We start from the raw sequence: 26,094 nt of genomic DNA on the forward strand, positions 1-26,094 counted from the left end.
CCGAGCACGACGCCAGAGGACAGTGAGTGACCGTAACACATGGAAGAGCCTGTTCTGAGCCTTGCCCGCATGGGCAGCAGAGGGGAGCAGCCAGCAGGACCTAGGCTCGTGCTTTCTTCCTTTTAATGACTCCTTATGCAGACAAAGCCCCACTGGGAGAGAATTTATCGAGTTCAGAATGTTCCAGGGCACTTTACCAGGCTGCCCTCATTCTCAAAGGCTGCCATGCTCTGCGGGTGACCTCTAGGCCTCCTCCAGCCCCTCCTCATTCCTCCAGCCCAAGACGGAGGATAGATTCAGCCAACCCCACAGTGCTGGGGGCCAGAGTCACCCCTGACACCCGGCACACCGCTGCCCCCGTGGCAGGCTGCCCAGCACATGTTCCCAGGGGCCTCTGGAGGTGCCCGAGCCTGGCACTGGCCTTGGGGACCCAAGCCCTGCACTTTGCACCCATGCATCTGACATGTTTGGTCCCGATTTACCTTTCAAATTGTCCCTGTGGCCGGGTCCTGCAGGAGGGGCTGGTGGGGAGACGGCCACACACCACAGGCCCTGGACCAGTGCTTCCTGCGCAGCATGAGGATGGTGGAGGCGGCGCCCCCGGGGTGAGCCTGGCTCCTCCCCCATTTGTTCCCCGGTGCTGGTCCCATCCGAGAAAAAGACCCCCTAAGTGACAGCCCACTGCCAGCACTTTCTGACACTAGCCAGTGTCCCTTTGCCACAAGGAAAGCGCAAATCTGCGACTCAGGGTCCTCAGCAGACGGCAGTGTTTGCTAGAATCGAATACCTCTTTCTCTTTTTAACTGTTTTTTGTTTTTTTTTATGTTATCCTCTCTCTGGTAATGACACAGATCTGCCTTCTTTAAAATAAACTTGCCCTTTCAGTAAAAGCTACAAATTGTTCCCCAAAGTTGTGTAAATAATGGTTCCAAGGAATAAAACCCACAATCAAGTTTGTAAACCTCGAGTCTGATCCTGCCTCTGACATTGAAAATGCTTTTGCCAGAGGCTGATTGGCTGATCTGCTCACCCCTCCCGGGACGGGGAGCTCACCACCTACCAGAGGGGGTCCTCAGTGGGCTCTCCTGCAAATCCCAGCAGGTTCCACACTGAGCCCAGGTCTGCAGGGCAGCTCAAACCCCCTTCCTCGTGGGGAGGGGTCTCTGTGGAGGGCGCCCCTCTTGCAGGTGGAACAGTGGTGCCCCAGCATGTCCTCACCCTGTCAGGGAAAAATGGTTGGGTTTTTTCTCTTCGAGGGCAGGGCTGGGGTGGAGGCCAGCATTCAGGGGGCTACAGACCTTGCTCCAGCTCCGGGGAGCGAAGGCGTGGAGGCGTGGAGGGGCCCTGAGAACACCGCCAGGGACTCCCAGGACCAGAGCAGGCAGAAGCCCAGAAGAAGAGCATTTCAGAAATGACTGTGAATGGGACGTCTCGTCCCATAAGCCCGGCACCTCCTGTCAGGGCTCCCCCGCCCCCAGCGGCCCAGGAAGGGACCCGCCTCCTGCACCTCCTTGGTGGTCCCCTGTCCCCGTTCCCCCCCACCACCAGGCTCTGGTCATCGCTCCCTTACCCACTTATCTCGTGATTCAAACGCACACACACTTGACTTTTGTAGGCTTCTTTTAAAATAAATTCATGTTAAGGAAAATAAAAAGGGGAAAACTGTGGAGTGACCTGTGATGAGCTGTTACGATGTCACTGCTTGGCTCCTCTGAGCCTCCCACAGGCCGAGCTCTCCCCCGTCTGTGGGCAGCAGCCCCGTAAGGAAGCTCCTCCACCACTCCTGCTTCACAGATGGGGAAACTGCGGCTCAGATTAAGCAACGTATTCCTGGTTACACAGCAGGAATATTGGGAAGATTCAAACAGGACCTCCTGCCCAGGGTGGTGTCTCCTGCCCTCCACCTGACATCAGCGCTGACGTCAAAAGAGGATCGTTTTACTGAAAAGGCCACGGGTGGAAAACAGTGGATTCCCCGGGCCGGGGTGACGCCTCGCTGCGCACCCAGGGCACGTCCCCAAACCCCCCCCCCCAACGCCCACGGGCGCGAGGCCCAGCCTGGACCTGGGGCCAGCCCTGCAGTGTCCGCCCCTCTACCGCCCAGTCCGGGGCACCCCTGGGCCTCCGCCGCGGCCCCCACCAGGCCACCTGCGGCCTTTCCGAAGGGGTAGGGTGGCCAACTCCCTCCCTCCCACGCCCTCTCCCAGGGTCTCCGTCCCACACGCCCAGGTTCAATTCCGAGTCAGTTCGAAACTGAGTCGCCGCACCGCCTGGGCGCGGACTTCACCGCTCTGGTTTCCCGGCCAGCAGCTCAGAGATCGGGGTCTCCTGGGGGTGGGAGGGGTCCGTCAGAGGAAGGCGCGCGGCCAGCGCCGGCTCCGAGGGCGCACGAGGCTCGCCTTTGGTGGGGACCTGGGGGACGCAGACAGGATGCCGCCGCGGCCGCCGCCCCTCCGCCCCTCCAGGGTCCCACCACCCGCCCCGCGACCCCCGCGCCCGCCGGGCGCCCTGCCCTCCGCTCTGCCCTCCGCCCAACTCCAGGCTCCAGCCCCAGGCCCCGCCCCTCGCCCCTCCAGCCCCGCCTGCTCCCGCCCCCGCCGCGCGCTCCCGCAGCTGTCACCTTAGTGGGTGGGCCCCGGGGCGCGGGGGGCGGGGCCCAGCTCGCCCTGTGCAGCCATTGGCCGGAGTAGGGGAGGCCGCGAGGCCCCCCTCCCAGCGGCGGGGCGGGCCCAGGAGGGGATGAATGAAGCGGGAGTGGGCGCGGAGCGGCAGTCAGAGCGTGGTGCGCAACGCGGCTGCCGGGCCCTCGGGACGGTGAGTGCTCTGGGCAGCGCGGGCCGCGGACGGTCAGGGGCACACTCGTGGGCGCGCCGAGCCTTCACCTGCTGACGTCAGGAGTGCAGCAGGTGCCCGCAGACGTTGGCTGGGGGCCAGGGGATCGAGGTGGCGCCAGCGCTGACGCGGCGGGGATGCCGGGCGGGGCGGGACGCTGGGCACCGGCAGGGCGCCCTGAGCTTCTCTGCGGCGGGGGATGAAGGGAAAGGGGTAACGCGCTCGGACCCGCGCCCCTCCGCCCTCCCGCCTTGGGTGAATCAGCCGCAAAATGCACCCCCTCTGGCTGCCAGCTCCCCAGTCAGGGAGCCTCCGAGGAGGCGGCGGGCGGAGGGGACAGGGATGAGTGGGGGCTGGGGCTCAGGCGAGGGTGATGCGAGCGGCCAGGGCGGGTGGCCGGGGCAGGTGGCCGGGCGCGCACGCAGGCGCAGGCCACGCGGGTCAGGCCAGAGAGAGCTACGCCTCCCGGAGCCGCAGGGTTCCGGCGGGCCCCCGACCTGCCTGCGGCGGATGCGGCTGCTGCTGAGTCAAGGAGGAAACGGTCATGAAGAGAAGTTTCTCGCGGGCGGCCAGGCTTTGTTCGCGCCAACCGCGCTCCAGATGCCACCGGGAAGGGAGAGCGGCAGAGCGGCCTTCAAGGGCCAGGCTGCCGCTGGGCGGGAGGGACTGAGTGGTCCCATCCTTGGCTACTCAAGCGGCACCCTTTTCCCCGCCCTGCCACAGTTAAGTCCCGGTGCCTGGCACAGAGCCGTGGCTGGGTCACCAGGCACGCTGCCGGGGTGCAGGCGGAGGGCAAAGGAGGGTGGAAACATGGTCCCGGTTTACCCTTGGCTTCTGGTGGAGACACCTGTCCCGAGACTGGGGACACTAGAGGCCGATGCTGTGATTCCCACCCCACAAGCAAGCCTGGGTAATGCTGAACCCGGTGGGGAAAGACTGCCAGGCAGTGGGGTCAGTGCCGCCGGGGGAGACAGGCCCGGCCCCACCCCGTGGGGGGCTGGAGGCTCCCTCTGCCAAGGTCAGACTTGGTGATGGTGCTGGTTTCTGCCTGGAGCCTCTAGGAATGGTAGTAATTTTCCACAGTGAGGGAACCAGCTTCCTAGTGGCCACTCCTCATGGTGCTTTTGGGAACTTGGGTTTCCTCTGTCTAATCAGAAACTGGCTCTCGGGAGCCAGTGGGGCTCAGTGAACCGTGAGCACAGCAGTGCTGCGAAAGTTTCTCTGTGCAGCCTGGGACAAAGGGACTTCAGAGGAGAGAGAGCATCTGGTTTCCGCAGGTCCGAGGATGAAGTAACACTGCAGTGATGATGATGACGAGAGGCTGTTCACGGAGCCCTTAGAAGGGCAGGCCCTGGGCTTCGTGCCTTGAGCATCACCGCCTTGTATCCTCACCACCCTCTGCGAGGGAGCTACCCTCACCCCATTCTACGGATGAGGAAGTGGAGGCACTGACCAGTGAAGTGCCTTGCCCAAGGTCACACAGGCAGAACGCGGTGCCGCGGCTTGACCTCCAGTTTGTGATTCCAGACACTTCATAGCTCTGTCCCTGGGGAAGAAGGAAACCCAGGTGAGCAGGCCTGGCACCGAGCAGGGTCCCCAAAGATGGACTGCACCTAAGGGGACTTGAGCATGTGGCCGGGGTAGTCTGCGCCCGAGGGTGGCCGGAGGTGCCTGTGGGCCTGCAGGGCCCGGCTTTCCCACGTGCTGCGGGAGCGAGGGGAGGGAGCGGCCTCTCGGTCAGGCCCAGTCCCCTGTGCCTGCCCCCCGTGCTCTGCTTCCCTCCCGTGGCTGTGACCTAATCCATGGTTCCCTGGGCATGGCCACTGTGGAGGCGGGGGAGACAGCCCCAACCAAGTCCCTCCCCACCACCATGGGGAGGTGGCCGGGCACCTGGACGTCAGGCTGGCCGAGGGCCGTGCGCATAGAGGTCTAGGGCTCGGCGTCCTGTCCTGTTCAAGAGCCCGACTACAGTGACAGCTCAGAGAGCCTGGCCTTCCCCGGCCGCTGAGGGATGCTTGGTTGACAAACCACGGTTGCAGTTCAGGCGCCAGGTCACGTCTGTCTTCCGAACAGCACAGGTATCCTCCGCTCACCCTGAAATCCACGTTCACCCACCGAGCTGTCAGTCTTGAAGTCATGTTGTCCCGCTAGGGTGTGGACAGAGGCCACGAAAGTGTCCCCCCCGAGCCCCCGTCCTCAGAGGAAGAGCCCCCGTCTGCTTCTGGAGGGACATAAAAATTATCCTCAGGCCTCAGGCACTTTTGTTCCTGGACATTCAGCGGCCGAGCAGCCTCGGCAGCGTCCGGGAGGCATGGGCGCCAACATCGGGCCCATCAGCGTGGCGGGTCACCCGACAGGCCGGCCGGGATTCTGCCCCAAGAGCGAGAGGGAGACACCGACTCAGGCCTCAGGTGACCAGGGCTCTCGAGTGAGTCCGTGGAGCTGGCCCTACTGGAGGAGGGGGACCAGCCCAGCTGCCGGCACGCTGGGCCCGGGATGTGGCTCCCTGTGGACCGCCTCGGGGGCTCCCCCAGCCGCTGCCCTGGCTTGGCCGTCACGCTTCCCTCAGGCGCCTCTCTTCCCCTTGGCGGCCACGGGACAGCCCCTTCCCACCAGCAGGTACAGAATTAGCCTCTTGGACTGTATTTCCGGGGGCGGGAGGATGTCTTCACAAACCACATGGCTTCTTCAGAAGCTGCTCACTCATGCGGCGGCTGGCGGGGCTGGTGGGGCTTCTGGGCTGAAGTCCAAGCACTGGGCAGGGCCTGCTGACCGAGGCCAGGCTGGGTCCCCTTATCAGTGTCCAGAGAGTCGCGGCTCCGGCGCTGGGGCTTCTATTCGGTCCTCTCTCCCACGGGGCTGCCTTTCCTCAGTGGCTTTTTCATCCGGCCTTGGGGATGCCTGAGGCATCGCACTCCATCCAAAGCACAGAGGGCTTGGGATCAGCTGAGGGGGCGCCTCCCTCCCGGGCTTGCCCTGGGCCCCCCACGTTTTGCCCTGGGTCCACCTCTCGGCAGATGCTGCAAGTCTGGTATTCGGGCCCATGGGCCCAGCAGACCCATCATGTGGCCAGAACCTGCTCCCCTGTACCCCCAAACCCACGAAGGTCTCCGCGAGTCTGCTCACCCCGCCCTCCCACACCCCGCTCGGCCACGGGGACAGGGTGGGACTAGGAATGTCCACGCTAAGACCCAGGACACGCCCTGAGGGTGGGGTCTTCCTGGGGCTCCCCAGACAAGCCTTCATTGTCAGCCTCCATGCAAAGCAGCCAGCTTCCTGCCCACCTACCTGTGTGTGCTCACCTGGCATGCAAAGCGGGGTGTACCAGGCACAGTGATGGTCTCCCCAGGCCCTGCCACCTGGGCCTGCTCTATAAATAGCTTGGAGCCTCATCTTCAAGAAGTGAAAAGCCCCTCTGCTCACCTCCTCAGAGGAAGAGAGAGCAGTTTGGGTTGGGGGTGGGGGGGTGCAGCGGCCTGGAGAGTCCCAAGGGTCATGGGGCAGGAGGGGCGGCAGGTGCCAGGACTGGGGACTCAAGGAGGGAGGAGGATGGCCCAGGGGGCTGTGGTGCAGGAGTTCAGTGGGGCTGCCCTGTGGGTGTGGGGCGTGTCACAGCGGCGTGGCTGTGGCTGGTGGCCTCGGACCAGACAGGTCAGGGCATCTGCTGGCTGGAGCATGAGGAAGGAGAAATGAAACCTGAGTTTCTCCCCTGGCTGCCAGTTCCCTGAGGGCTTGCGATGGAGCCTGGGAGCCCTCCTGACTGCAGAAGGGCCCCGCCCGCCGACCCCCAGTCTCAGGCCTCCCGGGGACGTGTGCTCCAGCTGCAGCCAGACTCTCTGGGGGGCCAGGCCCAGGGGCTCCAGGGCCACCACCGGAGGCTTAACCATTACTCTCAGTGACCCTGTGTCCCGCTACGCTTTGCAGACAGTCTTCGGCTTCGGCGGCGTAAACGCACCGCGCCCGCGCAGCCCTGCAGGGAGGCTTGGGCAGCGGGCAGCGTGTGAACAGCAAAGCCGTTTCATGCTTTCCTGAGACTGGGACCGTAGGTCCCCCGGGCGGGGCCGTGCCCAGCCGCCCGCAGCGGGGCCACCGACTTCCCACAGTGCGGTGGGGGCTTGTGAGGCTGTGAGCAGGGGGGGGTGGGAAGGGAGCAGGGCCTGGATGTCTTCTGCACAGACATCTCAGCCGATGGGCCAGGCCGGCTCAGGAGTCGGAGGAAACCTGGGCGAAGACAGCCATGCCCACGCGCACACACGCAAGTGCGCGTGCACACACACATGCACACACGCACGGGCACCCGCACCCGCCCGCCGAAGCCCCAGGTGCGCGGCTGCTGCCAGAGGCCCTCGGGTGCACTTTATCCCCCGCTAATCATCCTGCCTAATCCGCAGGCTCTCATCTCCCGTGGGGTGGGGGACGGGCCGGGGACGGCGGGGGTGCGGGGAGACGCCGGGAGCTCCGTGCCGTCGGGGCTTTCAGGTGAGGACACCTGCAGACTCCCATCCTGCGCAGGTGGGGAGCGCCGCTGGTCCCTGGCCAATACCTAAAATAGGCTGTTCCGTCTGGGAGGTGCCGAGCGTGTGACGCGTGCGATTGCGGGCTGAGCTTTGTGTGTTTGTGTCAGAGACCTGAGCGCTTGGCTCAGATAAACTTTGCCGCTGACGTGGAGCTGTTTGGACGGCCCACCACCCGGAGGTGGGGTCTTGCTAAGGGCTTTCTCTTCAAAGAGGAAGGACAGTGGTGGTTCCCAGCTGCACAAACTTCACCTCCGTGGTCCCCTAAGCCCTGCCGTGGGCTCCATCCTCCCGCCGGGTCCCCTGTGTTTCTCCTGTGCGGGGTGGGGGGCTGGGGGCGTTTAAGCGAGCTCAGGTTCCCCGGAGGCAGGGTGAGCAGGTGCGGGCTTCTCTCCTGGGAAGACCGGCCCACCAGTGACACGCCCCAGCCCAGTACTGACCCCCCGTCCCCACGGGCCACCAGACAGACCTCTCTGAGCACCTGCCTGGACACCTTCCCTTTGGCTCCATCCCAGGTCGGTGCACACGCAGGTGTCTTGGCGTGTGTGCCTGTGTCCATGTGCAGAGACAAAGCACTGGGGGGTGTGGCCCCACAGCACAAAGACGTGGCGGCCTCTGGGCGAAGTCTCCGTTTCCTGTGTCTCCCGAGCCCGTCTGCCCTGCGGGCTGGTGGGAGGCAGAGCCGTCCTGTCCCAGGGCCCATGCTTCTCGCCCTCCAAGCTGTGCCATGAGGCCCGATCGCCCGCATCGAGTGTGCGCACTGGACAGAATCGGGGCACAGGGCCTCGGGGCCGGTCTGCAGGCAGGTGCCACTGTCTGGCTTTGCTCTGCCCCCGGAATTCCTGGCGCTGTTCTCACCGCATGGACATTTTGCTCCTTCTGTAGGCGCCTTCCTTCCAGCTCTCTGCGCAGAGCCTGGCACGCCAGGGTACACGGAGGCGGCCGCTCTATAAATACAGCTCCGGGCGTGGCCCCGGGCCCCAGGGGAACGGCTGAGGTGGAATTTTTTCTCTCCACGCTTGGCCTCAAGATCTGGCCTCTGAGAGCCTGGCAGTGCCAGTTTCCAAAGTAAACAGTCGGCCCGTGTATAAATGCCACACAGTCGGTCACGGTTCTCTGAGTACCATGCTGGCCAGGACGACTGTGACTTGCACAGTGGGCTCTGGCCAGACCACGTGGCCTCGTCCTAACTGGCCCTGGCCGGCTGCGCGGCCTTGGGAAAATCACTGACCCCTCTGGTCCCGCTTCCGCCGCCTGTTACGTGGGCTGTGGCCAGGGGTGCAGCAGCGTCGTGCCCGCAGCCTGCACGTTCGTCATGTTGGCGTGAGCGTGGAGCGCAGGTATCGCCGGGGGGCCTCCTGCGGCATCGCCGGGGGGCAGCCAGAGAGGAGCCCAGCTGAGGCTGAGATTAGCTCAGAAGGCGCGCCCTTCCAGCCTGCCCCGGGAACGGTGGCGGCCACCAGCCCGCGGGCCGCCTCAGTGAGATGGCTGTGCCCGGGGGGCCGAGGAGCAGGCCGAGGTCCGGCAGAAAGCTGGGGCACCCTGGCCTCTGAGGCTCGAAGCGGCGGTGTCAGGGGAGCAGGGTGGAGGTGCAGCCAGACCCCCTCCAAACACCAGTCTGCCTCCGGGGCCTGGGTGTGGTTGACACAAGAGACAGCCAGTCTTTGGTTTACAAACAAGCAGCCAACAAGCCGAAATCCTCCGTCTGAGCCCCCACCCAGGCGTTTGCGGCCACGGTGGCCGAAGAGCCCTCTTTGCTCTCTGCCAGCAAGGCCCATGCCAGGTACAGCTCCCCCAGGCCACCCCCGAGGTTCCCTCGACGCCCCGCGGGCCAGGGAGGGGGAGAACCAGCTGGGCTCACGTCCTGCTCTGAGGGTCCACTAAGCTCAGACTGCCCCTCCCTCCAGGCCTGCAGCCTCCGGAAGGCCAGGCCTCCGCAGGGGCTGCGGAGGGTCCTGGAGCTGCTGGAACAAAGGGCCACAAGCCGGGGGCTTAAGACAGCACAGCTTTCTCCCCAGTTCTGGAGGCCGGAGCCCGAGGTCGGGGGTGGGCAGATCCTTCCTGTATCCCCTGCTCCTGGTGGCCCCGGAGCCCTTGGCTCAAGGCCACATCAGCCAGTCTCTGTGGCCACCTGGCCTCTCTCCTAAGGACAGACCCTGGATTTGCGGCCTGCCCCAAGCCAGGTGACCCCATCTCAATCTCGGGTGACACGTGCAAGGACAGTTCCTGAATAAGCTCACCCTCGGGTGGGAACCGCGGCTATCCCGTCCGGGGCCCAGCACAGCAGTGCCTGAAGGACTCAGTCCGCGAGACTCAACCTGAGACGGCTGTGGGGCAGCGCCAGCGCCCTGCAGCAGCACCTCCCGGCGTCTGCCACCCAGTGTCCCCCGTGTGGTGGCTGCACAGTGGGTGCAGATCAAGGCCTGTGGCCAGAGGCATCCGGTCTGCGGCCACCTCTGGGCCCTGAGTGGCCACCGTGTGTCCTCCTGAGGGCGTGTCTGTGTCCAGGTCCCCCTCTGAAAGGGACACTGGCCCGAGTGGCCCAGGCCCACTCCAACCGCTTCAGAGGCCCTGCCTCTGAGTCGCTCACATCCGGAGGAGCTGGGGCCTCCAATGCGTCTTCCTTGGGGAGACGGTTCAGCCCATGGCCAGAGGCACCCCGGGAGGAGTGCTGGGGTCAGTAGCGGACCCCGCGTGGGCCCAGGGGCTGTGAGGACAACCAAGATCCGGTGTTTTCCTTCCCGGCAACCCGGCGTGTACCGGCTCTTTATTCCGGGTGGGAAAATCAGCATTTTTCCTCTTAATATGCAGACTGGTTGTCGCCACTTGGGCTCCCAGGCAGCCTCGGGGCAACCAGAGGACCCGTTTACCTGGCAGTAGGTGCCACCCTTTCTCAGGTTTGGGGGTGTTGGGGGGGCAGGGCAGCCCTCGGGAGCCTGGAGATGCAGCTATTTCTCAGCCCGGCCCAGCTTCCTCTGGTCGGTGGGGCAGGAGTGGGCAGCAAGGGCCCAGAGCGGGCACTGGGAACAGGCTGGGGCAGGTTGCAGAAGGAGGCGTGTTGGCACAACTTCCCTTCAACCTGCCCACAGGGCTGCAGACTGCAGCCATTTCTGCATCAAGAGACTCAGCTCACTGCGAGTGAGGCCCAGCGCCGGCTCCCCCTCCCGCCCATGCCCGCCCAGCACGGCCGCGATCCTGGGGGCACAGGGTGGGCCAGCCGTGCGTCCCCGTCCTCATGCCCCACACCCGCCACACTCTGGACTGAGACGCAGTTCCTTGCCTGCTGAGGAGCACCGGGCGGGCAAGGCGTGGGTTTAAGGAAGAACTGAGGCTGGGCTGGGTGGTCAGGACCAGAGAACGCACAGCTCACGCCGGCCAAGCCGAGGCCGTGGCGGAAGTGGGTGTCGGATGATCCGGGGAGCGTGCGGCCTCCTGGGCGTCCCGCAGTGTCTCAGCATCACCCCTGCTCTACGGCCTCACCCAGGCCAGCTCTGCCCTGCAACCAGAAGGGGGCTGCCCTGCGTGTGTGAGTCTGGATTCGGGGAGGGGGCTGGTCAGGAAGGCCCCCTCCGCCAGGCTGAGAACCCCGCAGGCAGAGCCATAGGCCCCCAGGGACGGGGGAGACTCACAGAAACCCTTCCCGCAGATCGACCCCACCGCCGGAGCACCGCCTGTCCTCTTGCACTGCCGTCGCTGCCGCGCCTCCTCCAAGATGCCCCAGCACTCAGTGGGGGACAAGCCCTTCGTCTCGATGCCGCAGCCAGTCTTCCCCGGGCCCCCCTTGGCCGCCAACGGCAGCTGTGACCACACGCCCCCCGGCAGGCGGGCGTCGCTCTGCTCGCCCCTGAGCCCCAGTGCCCTGCGCGCGGCCGCCCACGGCCCGCTGGACTCCAGCAGCCAGCCGCTGTGCCAGCCCGAGAAGCACGGGCCGCGGGCCGCGGCCCGGGAGGTGCACTACGTGGCGGCGGGGCCGGGTGAGGCGTGCGGCTGGCGGGCCTTCGCGCCCGCGTGCCTGCAGGTCTTCAACACGCCCTGCGGCTTCCTGCTGTTCCTGTGCGCGGCCTCCTTCCTGCAGGGCATGACGGTGAACGGCTTCATCAACTCGGTCATCACGTCCATCGAGCGGCGCTTCGACCTGCACAGCTACCAGAGCGGCCTCACCGCCAGCTCCTACGACGTGGCCGCCTGCCTCTGCCTCACCTTCGTCAGCTACTTCGGCGGCCACGGCCACAAGCCCCGCTGGCTGGGCTGGGGCGTGCTGGTCATGGGCGCCGGCTCGCTGGTGTTCGCGCTGCCCCACTTCACGACCGGCCCCTACGAGGTGCAGGGGGACCAGGTCGTGGGCACCTGCCGCGCCAACCAGAGCGCGCCGTGCGGGGGCCGCGCGTCCAGCCTGTCCAGCTACCGGCTGGTCTTCATGCTGGGCCAGTTCCTGCACGGCGTGGGGGCCACGCCGCTCTACACGCTGGGTGTCACCTACCTGGACGAGAACGTCAAGTCCAGCTCTTCGCCAGTCTACCTCGGTGAGTGACGCGGGCTGGGCGCCCCCTCGGAGCCTGGCCCCGTCCGTGCCCCCCACGGGCATCTCCCTGTTGGCTCACAGGGTCCCGGGTGGCCCCAGGTGCTCCCAGGTGAGGTGGCAGGCGAGCCCTGGCCTGCGTGTCACCTGGACGCCTCCGGTGAGGGAGGTGGTGCTGGCCGGCCGCAGCCTGACCCCTGAGCACACCTCGCGGGGCCCAGAGCACAGGGGACGTTAGGCGTAGGGTTGGCTGGTGACCGGCGCTGGGTGCTGCTGCCATGCTGCCCGTGGGGCTGGGCTGAGCCGCACGCTGCCCCGGAGACCCTCTCCTACATCTCGGGTGGGATTTCTGAGTTTTCAGCCTGTGCCGGCCGCCTCCCCAAGCCCCTCCTGCGAGGTCCTGCCAGGGAAGGCACTCGGGTCAGCCGAGGGCCGGGGCCGGTGCTCCAGCCCAGCCAGGCTTTGTCAGCTGCCCCTGCCTTCCGTCCACCTTGGAGCAGCCCGTCCACATCCCTTGGTTGCTGTTCTGGGGACGGGCTTGGGGGTGGGGGTGTTGGGAGGGCGTGGCCCCAGGTGAGCCTGCAGCACCGCATGGGTGCCACCCGCACCCCGTAAGTTAAGTTCTCGGGATCGTTGGTCCTTGGGGCGGGGAAGAGCCCAAACACGCCTGCAGCGGCTCTGGGGGGTGTCTGAGCGGCCCCTTGGAAAGGCTGGCACCAGCCGATATCAGACCCGACAAAACCCTGATAGAAAGGGGTTCGTGCTCCAGCTGGGGTGTAGGTGCAGAGATGCAGGGGGCTTCTCCCCGGGGGTGGGGGGCTGCGGAGTGTCAGCCACCCGTGGGCCCGGAGCGGCGGAGCAGGACGTGACGCATCCCCGACGGCTCTGCTTCCCTTCCAGCCACCTTCTACACCGCGGCCATCCTCGGCCCCGCAGCTGGCTACCTGGTCGGAGGTGCCCTGCTGAATATTTACACCGAAATAGGCACAAGGTGAGTGCCCTGGGCTCCATCCCCGGGTTCGTGTCACGTCAAGCAGAGAAAACGCCCACTGTAGGCGCAGGGGGACTGCGGGGGAGCAGGGGCAGGTCCCGGTCCCGGCCTTGCTCTGCTGGACCTGGGACTTGTGGGCACGTGGGGAGCACGGCCTGAGGGGGGCAGCGTGGACGGACGGCCTCCTGGGACTAAGACCACAACAAACTGTGGATTCTCCTGCCACCAACATGAGCCTCTTTGCAGGGGGCAGGAGGGCATGTGGCCAGGGGGGGCCCACACCAAGTAGGGCTCCAAAGCCCCCTGGGGACCCAGCCGGGTGTCCCAGATGCAGCCGAATTCTGACGCTGACTTTCTGGAGTCAGCTCAGACCCCAGAGGTGAGGGGCCGTCCCAGGAGAGCCCCCCCCCCCAGGGGCAGGTCCTGCCCAACTTGGCTGCAAATCGGAGGGCCCGTGGCCCGCCTCCCGGCGATCTGCTGGAACAGCTCACAGAACTCGGGAAAGCACGACCCGCCCAGGGCCAGTTCCTCACACAGACCACACCCAGGGACAGCCCGATGGGGCGAGGCCTGGAGTTCTGGGCCCGCTCTGGGCGCCTTCCCTGCCACACCTCCATGCGGTCGCCCTGGAAGCTCTCTGAACCCTTAGGTTTCTGGGGGGCCTCATTGCTTAGGCAGGATTGATTAATCATCGGCCATCGCTGACCACAACCCCCCAGGGGTCGGGGTGGGACTGGAAGTTCCAGGCTCCTAATCACACGACTGGTCTTTCTGGTAACCGGGCCCCGTCGGAACCTGCGGGGGTCCGCCAGGAGGGGCCTCCCTGAACCAAAGACCCTCCCATCCCCCAGGACGCTCAGGGGGCTCAGGCACCGTGTCAGGACCTGGAGGAGCGGCGAGCGCACTGTGCTCATCCTGTCACGTGTGGCTCTTCCGTTTCCGCTCACCTTTCGTGATTCTAGTTTTCATACATCTGAGCAGGAGAGAGACAGGGGCAGGGACAGGGGCAGGGGGGTCCTTCCCTCAGGGCCAGGCTCTGGGGGCGGACCCCTCCGTCTTCCGTGGGGAGGGGTGTCTCAGCGTCTCCGTCGGGGCGGTTCTCCTGACCGACTGCGGGGACACGCGGGGACATGGCTAGAGCTCCGGACTCTCTCGGCAGATGGCTGCCCGCGCGTCGGGGTGGCCTCAGGTTGACGAAAATCAGTGTCCAGGGGCATGTTCTGTGCAGAGGGGTAGGTCCCTCCCTGCTCTGGGACCTGGGCCGCTGGGCATGAAGGGGTCAGGCAGAGGGGCCCGTCTGGCCCACCCCGCCTGGGGCCGCGCTGGGCTGGGCAGTGGCCCTCACTGCTCCCCGTACATCCCCCCAGGCCTTCGGCTGCCTCCGCCCTGCCCAGGCTCCCATCCACCGCGGCTGCCCACCCATGCTTTTCCCGACTTACCTTTGCTGTGGAAAATGCACTTGTGTGCAGGTTGGGGTGGCGGGCAAGCCCCCGCTCTGCCCCCTGAGCTTCAGGAGGCCAGGTGCCACCTCTGCCAGGTTTGGGGCAGGTGCCTCCTATTCTTTCAGGTGTGCCTGCCCCGCCTGGCCCCCCGCCGTGGCCTCCAGAGGAGGCAGCCTCTTGGGCCCCAGAGCAAGGGCTGGGCGGACAGCTCAGGGTTGGCAGCCGGTGGCCAAGCTGCCATCCTCCCCACCCCACGTTGGTCCGGGTGCCCTCCGTCCACTGCCAGCCCCAGACCGGGTGACGGTGAGGCATAAGGGCAGGGCCTCAGGCAGAGCCTTCGGTCTCGGCCTCTCTCCGACTGGGGGGCAGAGGGTTCGTACGCTCCAGGCGCGAAGCGCCTCTGACCACAAGTGCCTCTTCCTGCAGGACAGAGCTGACCACGGAGAGCCCGCATTGGGTTGGCGCCTGGTGGGTCGGCTTCCTGGGCGCCGGAGCCGCGGCTTTCCTCATCGCAGTCCCCATTCTCGGGTACCCACGGCAGCTGCCAGGTAAGCTTCGCGTCCCAGGCCTGTGGGAGACAGGACACTGTCCCCTGCTCCTCCTCCAGGTCCTGGAGCGGCGGGCGGGTGGCTGGGACCCTCACCTCCTGGGCGGGGCTGCCTTCTTGCGGGGCGGCCCGACCCAAGGGCTCCCTCGGCCCCTGTGGCCTCTCCCAGCTCAGAGACCCACAGGAGAGGCTGGTTTCAATGGAGGCGGGGCCTTTCCATCCCTTCATTTCCCTCTGGTCTCAGGCTGAGCCCGGGGGCTTCTCCCACCCCCGATCCCTGCCAGCGCGTCACCACGGTGCCTCAGTAGGGATGTCTGGCCAGGCACCCTGTCCTGCAGCTGGTCCCACACCCGGCGGGGGGCCCCTTGGGGCCTTTGGCCTCTGTCCCCCGCCAACATCCTGGCCCTCCCAGGCTCCCAGCGCTACGTGGTCATGAGAGCATCTGAAACTCACCAGTTAAAGGACAGCGGCCACAAGGCAGCCAGCAACCCTGACTTCGGGAAAACCATCAGAGACCTGCCTCTGTAAGGACCCGGGTGGGGGGCTCGCGTCTGTGTCTGTGTCCCAAAGACCCTTTAGGGCCCTACGTACGCTGGGTTCTTGATCCTGAGCTGGGAGAACCCTGTGACCCCCCTCCTGGGCCACATCGGGGGCGCACACAGCCCCTAACCTTCCTTCTGACCCCAAAGCTTCAGGTCTTGGCCCCCAAACTTGGGCAATAAGATTAAGGAGCAGGGGACAGAGCCTCCTCTCAGGGCCACTAACGGTGGTTCTGACGGGAAGCCGGGCCTCAGCCCGGCGGCACCTGCCCCCCACCCCCTGGCCCACCGCACCAGCAACCAGCACACCGGGGCCTCTTTGCGCCCCCACATGGCAGGCTCTGGCGGCTGCACCTGGCGCCTCGTGGTCACGGAGCGAATCCCTGTGCCTGAGCGCAGCCAGGCGTGTCCAGGGTTCCCAGGGGAAGACTGACCCCCAGGCCACTCCCCATGAGTTGCCCCCCATTAGGCGGCACCAGCAAGTGCCGACGGGGCTCCACCCCTCCTCCCCTCGTGTGAGACCTGGTCTTGCTTTGCGCAGGTTGGGACAAACAGAGGCTGGGCCTCTGGGGTCTCAGGGGGACAGTATGGGGCCTGGGGGCCGTGGCTGGTCAGTGCCCCTCTTTGGGCATTTGGGGGGGGGGGCTCTCCCAGGCAGGTGGAGGAGCTTGGATGGTTACCCCCCCGACCCCCAAATCCTCGGCCTCAGCAAACGCCCACCTACCTGCCCCTGGAGTTTCCTGAGCCTGGAACCAGCCATGCGGGGCGGGGGCTGTGAGTGGCAGGTAGGAGCCCCCGCTGTCTCTCTTCAACATGGGGAGGGCGGCGTGGCGTCAGGGAGGCCCCTGGCTGCTGGCTACCAGGTTAGACAGCCCTGAACAGCTGCCCACTCGGGAGCTGCCTCTGAGCCACGCGGCCAGGGTGCGGGGGCTTCCGTGCGAGGGCAGTTGGCCCACCTCCTGACACCTGCAGTGGAGCTGCCCCAGGCAGGGCAGGGCCCCCCGTTCCCTCTGAGCAGCACCGAGGACGGCAGTAGCCTGGTCCCCCGTGGACCTGGACAAAGGCCGAGATAAGGCGGTTTATGCTCAGGCTTGGTTCCCCAAACCGACTGCTGATAAATAAACCCTAGGACACGGGCCCTCTGTCAAGGGCGGGACTAGCTCCCCGAGCAAATTCAATATGGGATTTCAGCTGAGCAGCCTGTCGGCTGAGATTAAGAGATGGGAAAGTTCATGTACTTGGGGGACAGTCACCTCCTGCGGGCCTCGCCGAGCATCCTGGGCAGGTCCAGGCAGGGACTGGCCACACCCGGGGCTCCCTCCACCCCCTTCCACCCCGCCCCCCCCAGGGCCTGAAAGCCCCGACCGCCAGCGCCCATAAGGGACAGTGTTGCCTCTGAGACTTCTTCACGGATGCCCGACTCGGGCTGTGGACCAGAAAGAAGCCTTTTCGGTCCTTGAGGTTGAAAGTCAGTTTTGAAGGATTCAGGTGCCCCTTTGAGTCAGGATGGGGACGAGGCTCCGAGGTCACCCTGAGACGCCGTGGTGTGGGGGTGACTTCATTAGCCCTGGCTCCCCCTGCTGGGACACAAAGGCTAATCGTGGCCCCCTCCCCATGCACCCACTTGTGCAGAATCCACTGTGCCGCCGGGCTGCGTCCGCCAAAGGACGGGCCTTTGGATGTCAAGGTGTGCCAGCTGCTCTGACACCTGCGGGCAGGCGTCAGCGCAGACGGCTGGACCCGGTCGGGGGGCTCTCTCCTACTGGAGGATGATCATGGGGTTTGTGGGGAGGGGGACGGGGGCGGGGGGCTCATGACGCCTTTTGCTGAAGACGCAGAGAACAGGACAAAGTGGCCCTTGTCAGAGCTGCTGTGATCGGATCAGACCACGGCCAGTCGCTGGTGATCAGGCTGTGCCTTGTCTCACGCCCAAGAGGGAGCCCGTCCGGCCAGGACCCCGGGCTCTGGAGAACACTGTGCCCAGGGGTCCAGGACCTGCCAGCCGGGGCTGAGAGGGGCTGGGTGGGGAAGGGCAGAGCAAAGCTCCTTCCTGGGCCTCTCTGCAGCCCGCCCCCACGTCCTGGTCTCAGCTCTGCCCCTTCACGGCCCAGAAGGGAGTTTGTTTTGCTGCTGTTGTTTTGTTCTGTGCTGCACATGGCATTTTAACAGCCCCTGGCATCTGGCCCTTTTAAACAGTACACGCAGGTGTCAGCACGGCACAGGCCCCCAACCCCAAGGGACGCAGGACCCGGTTCACCCCGAGTGTGGGCCTCTGGAACCTTTGTGCTCGTCCCACGGACGGGCTGATGTGAACGCCTGGCGCCATGCCCGCAACTCCGCTGTGACACTGGGTGGGGGTCGCCTCCCCGCAGAGCCACAGGGATGACACGGGTGATGGGGTCACAGCCCACGCCCGACGCTCCTGAAACCCATTGTGCAGGGTCAGCCATGGCCTCTGGGGCACAGAGTGTCCCCACCCGACACTGAGCCCAAGGCCCTTCCTCCCAGCGCCATGCAGAAAGGGCCAGGCCGGGTTCCCTGGGGAGCTGGCAGGCAGGTTCGAGGGGCACTGCCGGGACCCCACTGGCCACAGCCCCCCAAGTCACACCCAGGGAAGCCGGGGAGCCAGCCAAGGCCACCCAGGGGCTCCTTGGAGGGGCCTCTTGGTCCAAGTCTGCAGGGCTTCCCGTCACCCCCCTCACCAGCTAGTGACTGAGAAGGAGTCCCCGTGCTGGACTTGGTGACAGCCGCCTCCCCAGCCTCTGCTCCCAACTCAGGCCCCTCTGCTGGTCCTCGCAGCTGCCCCCGGTGACTCAACAGTGTCACGGTCACTCGGGGCTCTCCCCGGGCCAGAGCCGGAACTCTGGACAGCAGCTCTCGCAGCAGCCCATAGGCTCCGAGTCCTGGCGCCCGCGCTCCGCCCGCCGCAGCCCAGCCTCACAAGAGTAAGGGCGGGGTGCCTGGCTCCCTGCACCCCACTCCACTCCCCTCTGAGACCAGGCTCTGTGCTCAGGTGGGAAGGGCCGTGGCCTCAGAAGCTCCGGCCTCCTCGCGTCCTGGCTCTGGCCCACTCGGCCCCTCTGTCTCTTCTCCCTGCGCCCTTCCCCTCCGCCTCCAGGTCCATCTGGCTGCTCCTGAAGAATCCTACGTTCATCCTGCTCTGCCTGGCCGGGGCCACCGAGGCCACGCTCATTGCCGGCATGTCCACGTTCGGCCCCAAGTTCCTCGAGTCCCAGTTCAGCCTGAGCGCCTCGGAAGCCGCCACCTTGTTCGGTGAGAACACCCCCGAGCCTGGGAGGGCTCCCCCGCCTTTTGGTTGGTTCTCCAGACCGAGGGGCTGAGGGAGCCTCTCCGGGGAGCCCAGGCAGCGCTGGGCGTGGGATCCCCCAGGCGGGGACCCCAGCAGAGGCCTCTGGCTCTCACACAGCAGCTCTGCTCACGCTCGCCAAGGCCGGCCCCCACGGGAGGCAGCACGGTCCTTCCCGAGGGCGGTTGGGAAGCGCTGACCGGAGCGTGCTGACCACGCCCCGCAGGCCCCGGAGCCACCACCCAGAGCCTGGGCCTTTGTCATCTCTGGCTCCTGGCGGAAAGGGTTTGGTTGGCGGCTCCCACCGGGCTCCCTCAGGCCTGGCCGTCCCCAGCCAGGAGGTGCTTGGAGGTGGTCACTGGACATGGGGTCAATCCCGGCCCCCTGGGCTCTGTGTCCTGCACGGGAGGACAGTCACAGATTAGGGGCCACCCTGCGACCCATGTCCCCACTCACCCCTCCTTGCTGGCTCTCGACTGACCGTCCCACCCAGACCCATCCACAACAGCTGCCTCCTCTTCCCCCAGCAGCCCCTCTCCGACCGGCCGTGGCCTCTGGGTCCCCCCCCACCGAGCTGTCTCCATCTGGGGAGAGGGGCTCACTGAGCCCAGGGGCTTTGAGGTCTCCCCGACTCCTTGGAGACCCCACCCCATCTGCACCCTCCCCCGGGGTGGCCTGGAACCCACACACCCACGAGTCCCTCTTGCTACGCGTGACAGCCACCAGCTTCTCCGAATACCCCTCAGGGCTGGACTCTGCAGAGGCTGTGCTGGGCCAGGGAGGACGACGTCCTGGGGCCTCCCGAGCAGGGCAGTGACCTTTCCTCTTCCTTGTCCTGCCCACCGTGCGCCCATCCCTGGGCCTCTGAGTGGCTGACCCGGTGTCCACCCCAGGCCCCAGGGCCGAGGCTCCCCCAGTGGCCCCCGGGAGGCCTGGTCAGGGTCCCCACGTTGGGTGCAGAGCCCAGCGCTCCACCTGTGAAGTGGAGACGAGACCCCGCGCGTGGGTGGCCCCGCCGCCGTGGCTCTGAGGACGTCACTGAGCCCCTCCCTCTGCGCAGGGTACCTGGTGGTGCCGGCGGGCGGCGGGGGCACGTTCCTGGGCGGCTTCTTTGTGAACAAGCTCAAGCTGCGTGGCTCGGGAACCATCAAGTTCTGCCTGCTCTGCACCCTGGCCAGCGGGCTGACCACCCTGGCCTTCCTCACGCACTGCCCCAACGTGCCCATGGCGGGCGTGACCGTCAGCTACAATGGGAGGTAAGAGCCAGGTGGCATGCCTGTTGGGGTCACCAGCGGTCCCTGGGGGAGGGTGGCGTCCTTGGAGACGTCATAACAGCAGGACGCTGGGCACGCGCACACCGAGCCCCGGTCCCCGTGTATAAAACGGGACGGCGGCTGCCTGTGTCCTCTGTACGCGCTGTCGTGGAAGGTGGCCCAGCACCGGCTCCCGTACGTCACTGCGCCGGGACCACGAGGGGCACAGCGCGTGGGGTCGCAGCCTGGGGGTATCTGAAACAGACCGGCTACCTGCCCTGGGCCTGGTGGCTGCCTCCCAAGAATTCCTCGTGGGGATGAGAGTGTCAGAGCAGCGTGCAAGGGTGCCGTCCGGGGGACGGCGAGAGTCAGAAACAGCCAGAGTGCAGAAGGCTTGGTGGAGAGCCGAGGGCCCTGTGCTGTGGACGCAGGGAGCTGGGGTCCCGGCAGCTCCAAGAGAGCGCCGAGCCGAGGAGGCGAGCAGGGCGTGTGTCTGTGGTTGCGGCTGTGTGTGCGGGTAAATGATCTGGACCTCGTGTAGTGGCCTCCGCTGCGGCGCCGGGGCCGGTGCCAGAAGAGGGTTTCATTCGTACCTGCCCGCATGCGGTGTCGCGTTTCGAGCCCCCGCAACCGCGCCGCCTCTGCCCTGACAAGCCGGGCCGGGAGGCGCGTGATGGGAAGACTCTGGATCTGCTCTGTGCTCAGCACGTCCAGCGATTCCAGGAGCAGAGGGCCATGCGGGAGGCCCCATTCCTTGGGTGGAGCAAACCCAGCAAGTTTGTTAACCCGCAGCCTTGGGCCCAGGGGGACCAGACCCAAGGCTGTCCCCGTGTCCCCGGGGCGCCCGCCTGGCCCTGGCCTCCACCCCACCACCGCTCATCTCCTGCCCGCAGCCTCCTGCCTGAAGGCCACCTGGAGCTGACGGCCGCCTGCAACGCCCACTGCGGCTGCTGGGCAGGACACTACACCCCCGTGTGTGGCTCCGACGGCCTCATGTACCACTCGCCCTGCCACGCGGGATGCACGGAGGCGGCCACGCCCGGCCCGGGCGGCCAGATGGTGAGTTTGGCCACCGCCCACATCGGCCGCACCGGACCCTGGGAGGCCCCGCCCCTTCCTCCTGTAATCGGTGCTGTTGTTGTGTGCTCCCAGGTGTACCGGGACTGTAGCTGTGTCCCTCAGAATTTGTCCTCTGGGTTTGGCCATGCTACTGCAGGGAAATGCACTTCAACTTGTCAAAGAAAGCCCCTCCTTCTGGTTTTCATATTCGTTGTAATTATCTTTACATTCCTCAGCAGCATTCCTGCACTAACGGCGACTTTACGGTAAGCCTGGGGCCTGGGTTTGCTCTGGTCCAGAACCTTCCCTTTGCAGCTAAGGCAGCGCTCAGCAGCTCCCTGTGGGGTACATGCCAGGCCCCAGAAAGCTGTGGCAGGAAAGCGCTAACTGCCTCTGTGAGGTGCTTGCCACCTGGGGAGGCGGTGATGCGGCCCGGGGCTCAGCCAGGACTCGGCCACCGGCATGGGGGTGAGACTTGGCGAGCAGCCGCGCCTCCCCGGGTGTTGATGCATCGGTTTTCCGTGGCAGGTGCGTCTGCGACCGGCAGAGATCCTTTGCACTGGGCATTCAGTGGATCGTGGTTCGAACGCTAGGTACTGTGCTGAGGAAGGGGCCATGTACAGTTGTGCGGTGTGTTCACTGCACAAGGGCATATGCCCAGCGCCTGCCTCCTCACCAAGCTGGTGTGCGTCCCCCCAGCAGGGAAGGGCGCCATTCCCCAGCAGTCCGCTAGGGGGACCCGTGGTCCTTTATTTGCCCAGAGGGAACCCCTTCCGCGTTAACACAGAGGCTCCGCTAGAGTCCTGGGGAGTTTTCCCTGCATGGTGGCAAGTCCCCTTTGCATCCCCTAAGAACCCCAATGGCTGATGCCACCTTCCTGGGAGGCCGCGCGGTCTGGGTTTCTGGCACTGCCCACTGCCCTGGCGGCCCGGCCGTGTCCGTGTGCTGAGGCGCTTCTTCCCGCAGGCGGCATCCCGGGGCCCATCGCCTTCGGCTGGGTGATTGACAAGTCGTGCCTGCTCTGGCAGGACCAGTGCGGCCAGCAGGGTTCCTGCTTCGTGTACCAGAACTCGGCCATGAGCCGGTACATGCTCATCACGGGGCTGCTGTACAAGGTGAGTCTGCCCCCCCGGAGGTCGGGCACGGCCCTGGGGTCTCCGACAGCTCAGACCCCTGCCGGGACCCCAGGTCCCCCCTGTAGCCCAGTTTCCAGAAGCAGGCTCCTCATCTGAAGCTGTCGTGGTTGGGACCATGACAGCAATGCCGGTGGAAGGAGCTGGGGGACGGCAGGCTCAGTCACAGGGCTCCCTCTCTGGACCCCAGGAGCCGCTCCCCCTCCCCTGCCTCCCGGGGTCCTCACTGCTGGGCTGGCTGGTGTGCCCGGGGCCCTGGTCCACTAAGGCTTTGGAGAAACCAAACCGCCCTCCCTGAAGGCAGCTGCTGGGCCCTCTCCTTCCTTCCTCCGTGGGCCTCGAGTTACGCCCTGCTCTTGGCCCAACCCTCCGCTTTCCAGCCTTTAAGAGAGGCGTCCTGCTGCTCCCCTGGCCTGTGTCACAGGGGGAGAGGCAGCACACTTATACTCTGAATGTCCCCCATTGGAGGAAAAGGCACGGACCTTCCCAGATCACATGGAGTCCTGGGACCGGCCTTGAGGACGTCGTGGTTTCCGTCCTCGGGTGGAGGGTGGACTTGGCCTTTGAGCCTTCTCGGGAAGAGCCGCCAAGACAGGCGACTCCCAGTGATGCTCGGGTTTGTCTCCTCACAGACTAGCTCAGACAGAGCCACGCGTGAGAAGGCGATTTGTGTGGCTCTGAATAAGAGCGACAGGTCGGTTTAAAGTGACGCGCCCTGTGCGGGGAGCTGGCCCTCACTCTGCCCCTGGGTTGTCCGGTCCCCCGGCCAGAGCAGCAGGCTGGCCCCGGGGTGGCTGTCTGCCAGGATGCCCCCCGGCCTCGGCACAGTGCTTAGCGTGGCCCACAGTCAGCGCTCATGTCCGTGGGGGGCAGATGCGTGGACCCCTCTAAGCGACATCCCCTGCGGTCACAGGGCCACCAAGAGAAGCAGCCTCTCCTACTCTGGCTTCAGGCACAACAGCCGGGGGTGCTCAGGAAACACAGTGGGTGTCCCGTTAAGACCCAGCGTTTATGCGTTAAACACACACACACTCGGGTGTGCAGAGGCTGGCGTGCGAGCCCACCCTGTGGTCTTCAGACCGCCTGTGACCCTGTCGTGACTGGGGGGGTCAGTGCAGTGGCTGTAGCGATGTAACCGCCAATGCTGACCAGCTCCGGCTCAGGTTCCTGGGGCGGCTGGAGTGAGGCCCCCACACCAGGTGCTCAAACAACAGGAATTCATTCTTTCTCATTCGGGAGGCCAGACGTCCCCCGTCGAGGTGTTGGCGGTGTCCCTTATCCCTCGGGATCTGAGGGGACTGTGTCCTGTGCCTCTCCGGCCATCCTTGGGGCTCCTGGGCTTGTAGGGACCCGCCCCTTCTCTGCCTGCATCGCCCGTGGCTGCCCCCCTTTCGGGATCCTGAGTTCCCCCAAGCCAGACTGACCTCTCACCCCTCACCTCATCACATAGCCAAGGACGCTGTTTCCAAGTGAAGGCCCCGCTCACAGGTCCTCCCCGGGGGTCGTGATGTGGTCATGTACCCTGGACGGATGCTGGGCAGCCCCTGACCAGCCCCCCACTCCACCCAGTCCGATTGTACCTTTCGTTCCCCGTAATAATACTGGGGCCCGCTGGGCGCCAGCTCTGCAGGACGGGTGGGTCCTGGGGAGGGCGCGGGGCTCCTCGGAACCGCGTGAGGCACCGGGGCCCCGGCGGCGGCAGCTCCATCAAGGTCCAGCAGCTGCTTTCCCCCCCAGGTCCTGGGCTTCGTCTTCTTCGCCGCTGCCTGCCTCTTCTACAAGCCCCTGTCGCAGGCTTCAGATGGCCTGGAAGCCTCTCTGCCCAGCCAGTCCTCGGCCTCCGACAATCCCCCAGACCTTCAGGGAGCCCCCTCGGCCCTCCAGCTCCAGAGCAATGTCTGACCGCTCACCTGCCCGCCAGGGACAGGGCCCGCCGGGCAGCGCTTCCCCGGAACTCTGCCTAATTTCTCGCCGGAAGGGGTGATCCCTGACCCACTGACCCTGGCACTGAAGACCCTGCAAAAATCTGCCATTGGATCTGGGGGCACCAAGCCAGGGGCCACGTGTCGAAGCCTCAGAGGCACCAAGGAGAAGGAATCCGAGACCCACGGGAATGGACGCCCCCCCACCCTGGATCGCATCCGGGGGAGGGGTGACCAGCTCTCAGACGGGGCGAGACCCGCAGCCACCTCCCAGCAGGTACATCGCTGCTCCTTCCCACGGACTTGGCAGGACAGCCCCGGGGCCTCAAGACCCCCTGGACCCAGTAACGGCTGTGCCGATATATATATATATATATTATATATATATATAATATATATATATATTTTTTTGGTCTTTGGTCTTTTTAGGGCCACGCCCAAGGCATATGGAAGCTCCCAGGCTAGGGGTCAAATCAGAGTTTCAGCCGCCGGCCTACACCACAGCCACAGCAACGCCAGATCGGAGCTTGCGACCTACACCACAGCTCACGGCAACGCCGGATCTTTAACCTGCTGAGCCAGGCCAGGGATCGAACCTGCAACCTCATGGATACTAGTCAGGTTTGTTAACCACTGAGCCACGATGGGAACTCCCAGCTGTGCTTCTGAAGCACATGAGCAAGTCCTACGCGACTCCATCAGTTACAAGAAGTGCGGAACCACTGTGGCCCGTGGGCCACGATTCCAGTCTCTCTTGTGTCTTTGAACGACAGATTTCCGGAGCTGGTGGCCACCGGGCGTGTACCCTCCAGAGGGGCTTCACCGTCATGGTCCTCATGCCCGCGGCTCATGCTCAGGGGGCCCCCAGGTCGCTCACACTGTTGGGGCTGCTCCACTGAGGGTACACAGGACCCGGCCTGTGGGCAAGCGGGCGGCCGGCGGTGCCTCTGGCGGGTCCTTGCATCTGCAGGTGGCCTGGCCCTGACTTCCTGTCCGTCCTGATGGAGAGGAGGCCAGGCTCGTGCGAGGCCGTCCCGGGCCCAGGCACGGGGTCCCTTCTTCAAGTGCTGCCGTCGGTTCCGTCCCGGAGCCGCGCGACCTCGCAGTGGGTGGGAGCCACTTGCATGAGGGTGTATTTGTGGACCCGTATTTTGTATAATCACTTATTTATAGAAGTTGTTTTGTACCTGACAGTGGGGTGGGCACGGTGGTTTCTGCCCGGAGGGTCCTGGGACTTGCCTGGAATGTTTACTGTTGAGTCCTCGGTTTAACTGTGTATGTAAATGTATTTTAATATTTAAAACAGACGTTCTTGCCAAGCGTGTTTTATTTCTATGAACTTGCCGATTTGCCAGCTTGCGTATCCTCTGAGTGGCTTTGTGATTTTGCGCCCAGTGTAGCTGTGGGCTGCCCGGGGTGAGCACTGGCTTGGCTGGGGTCCTGCCTGGTGGGAGCCCCCCCACCCTGTGACCCAAGAGTCACCTCCCTTCAGGGCCCAGCAGCCGGGTGGGCCCAGGTCCTCAGCCAGGCCCCCGACTCCCGCCGCTGTCATGGAACCCTGGGATTCAGTCCGGGTGGCAGGACAGTCGGCAGGGGTACACACGTGTGTGAGACCCAGCACAGGGTGGTGACAAGCAGTGACCAGCCGGACCATGACCCTGGCAGCTGGGTGTCACGGTGTTTGGCAATGCTTCCTGGAAGAAGCCATGGTGGCAGCAAACAGAAGTGATCCAGTCATCGGCGGGGTGCGACCAGCACCTGACCCCTGCCCTCCCAGGGCCAGGCTGGTGCCCTCGCACAGGTGTGTTGGGCACATCAGGCACCTCTGCCTCGCCTCTGTGGGTCAGTGAAGGTTTGGATCTGGGTGGGTGTCCCCAGGCACGGTGAGCTCTGAGCCAGCCCCTCCCGGTGCCCTCCAGGTGCCCCCCCACCACTCCGGCCCAGAGGAGCTGCAGTTATGGCTGTGGACACCAGGGGGCAGCACAGACCCGTTCTGGGCGCAGGCACCCTGGACTCCAGACTTTCAGCCCACCCAA

At 65.4% G+C, this 26,094-nt stretch overlaps 1 protein-coding gene across 2 annotated transcripts; it reads left to right on the top strand.

Moving 5' to 3' along the window:
• On the top strand, window positions 2,705–24,460 carry SLCO4A1 (solute carrier organic anion transporter family member 4A1). Of its 2 annotated transcripts, XM_021078225.1 has the most exons (13): window positions 2,737–2,814; window positions 4,110–4,399; window positions 10,993–11,869; window positions 12,766–12,856; window positions 14,725–14,846; window positions 15,258–15,369; window positions 18,503–18,657; window positions 19,752–19,947; window positions 20,838–21,269; window positions 21,532–21,596; window positions 21,970–22,118; window positions 22,769–22,830; window positions 23,874–24,460. In XM_021078225.1, the coding sequence occupies exons 3-13, from the start codon at window positions 11,059–11,061 to the stop codon at window positions 24,118–24,120; spliced, it is 2,442 nt and encodes an 813-aa protein (XP_020933884.1). In that variant the 5' UTR covers window positions 2,737–2,814; window positions 4,110–4,399; window positions 10,993–11,058; the 3' UTR covers window positions 24,121–24,460. The 2 variants fall into 2 exon arrangements, with proteins under 2 accessions (XP_020933885.1, XP_020933884.1); XM_021078226.1 differs by lacking the exons at window positions 4,110–4,399; window positions 22,769–22,830 and having other exon boundaries at window positions 2,705–2,814; window positions 20,838–21,003; window positions 21,097–21,269; window positions 23,874–24,459.

Source organism: Sus scrofa, chromosome 17, assembly GCF_000003025.6.
Source record: "Sus scrofa isolate TJ Tabasco breed Duroc chromosome 17, Sscrofa11.1, whole genome shotgun sequence".
In the NCBI taxonomy this organism is placed as follows: domain Eukaryota; kingdom Metazoa; phylum Chordata; class Mammalia; order Artiodactyla; family Suidae; genus Sus; species Sus scrofa.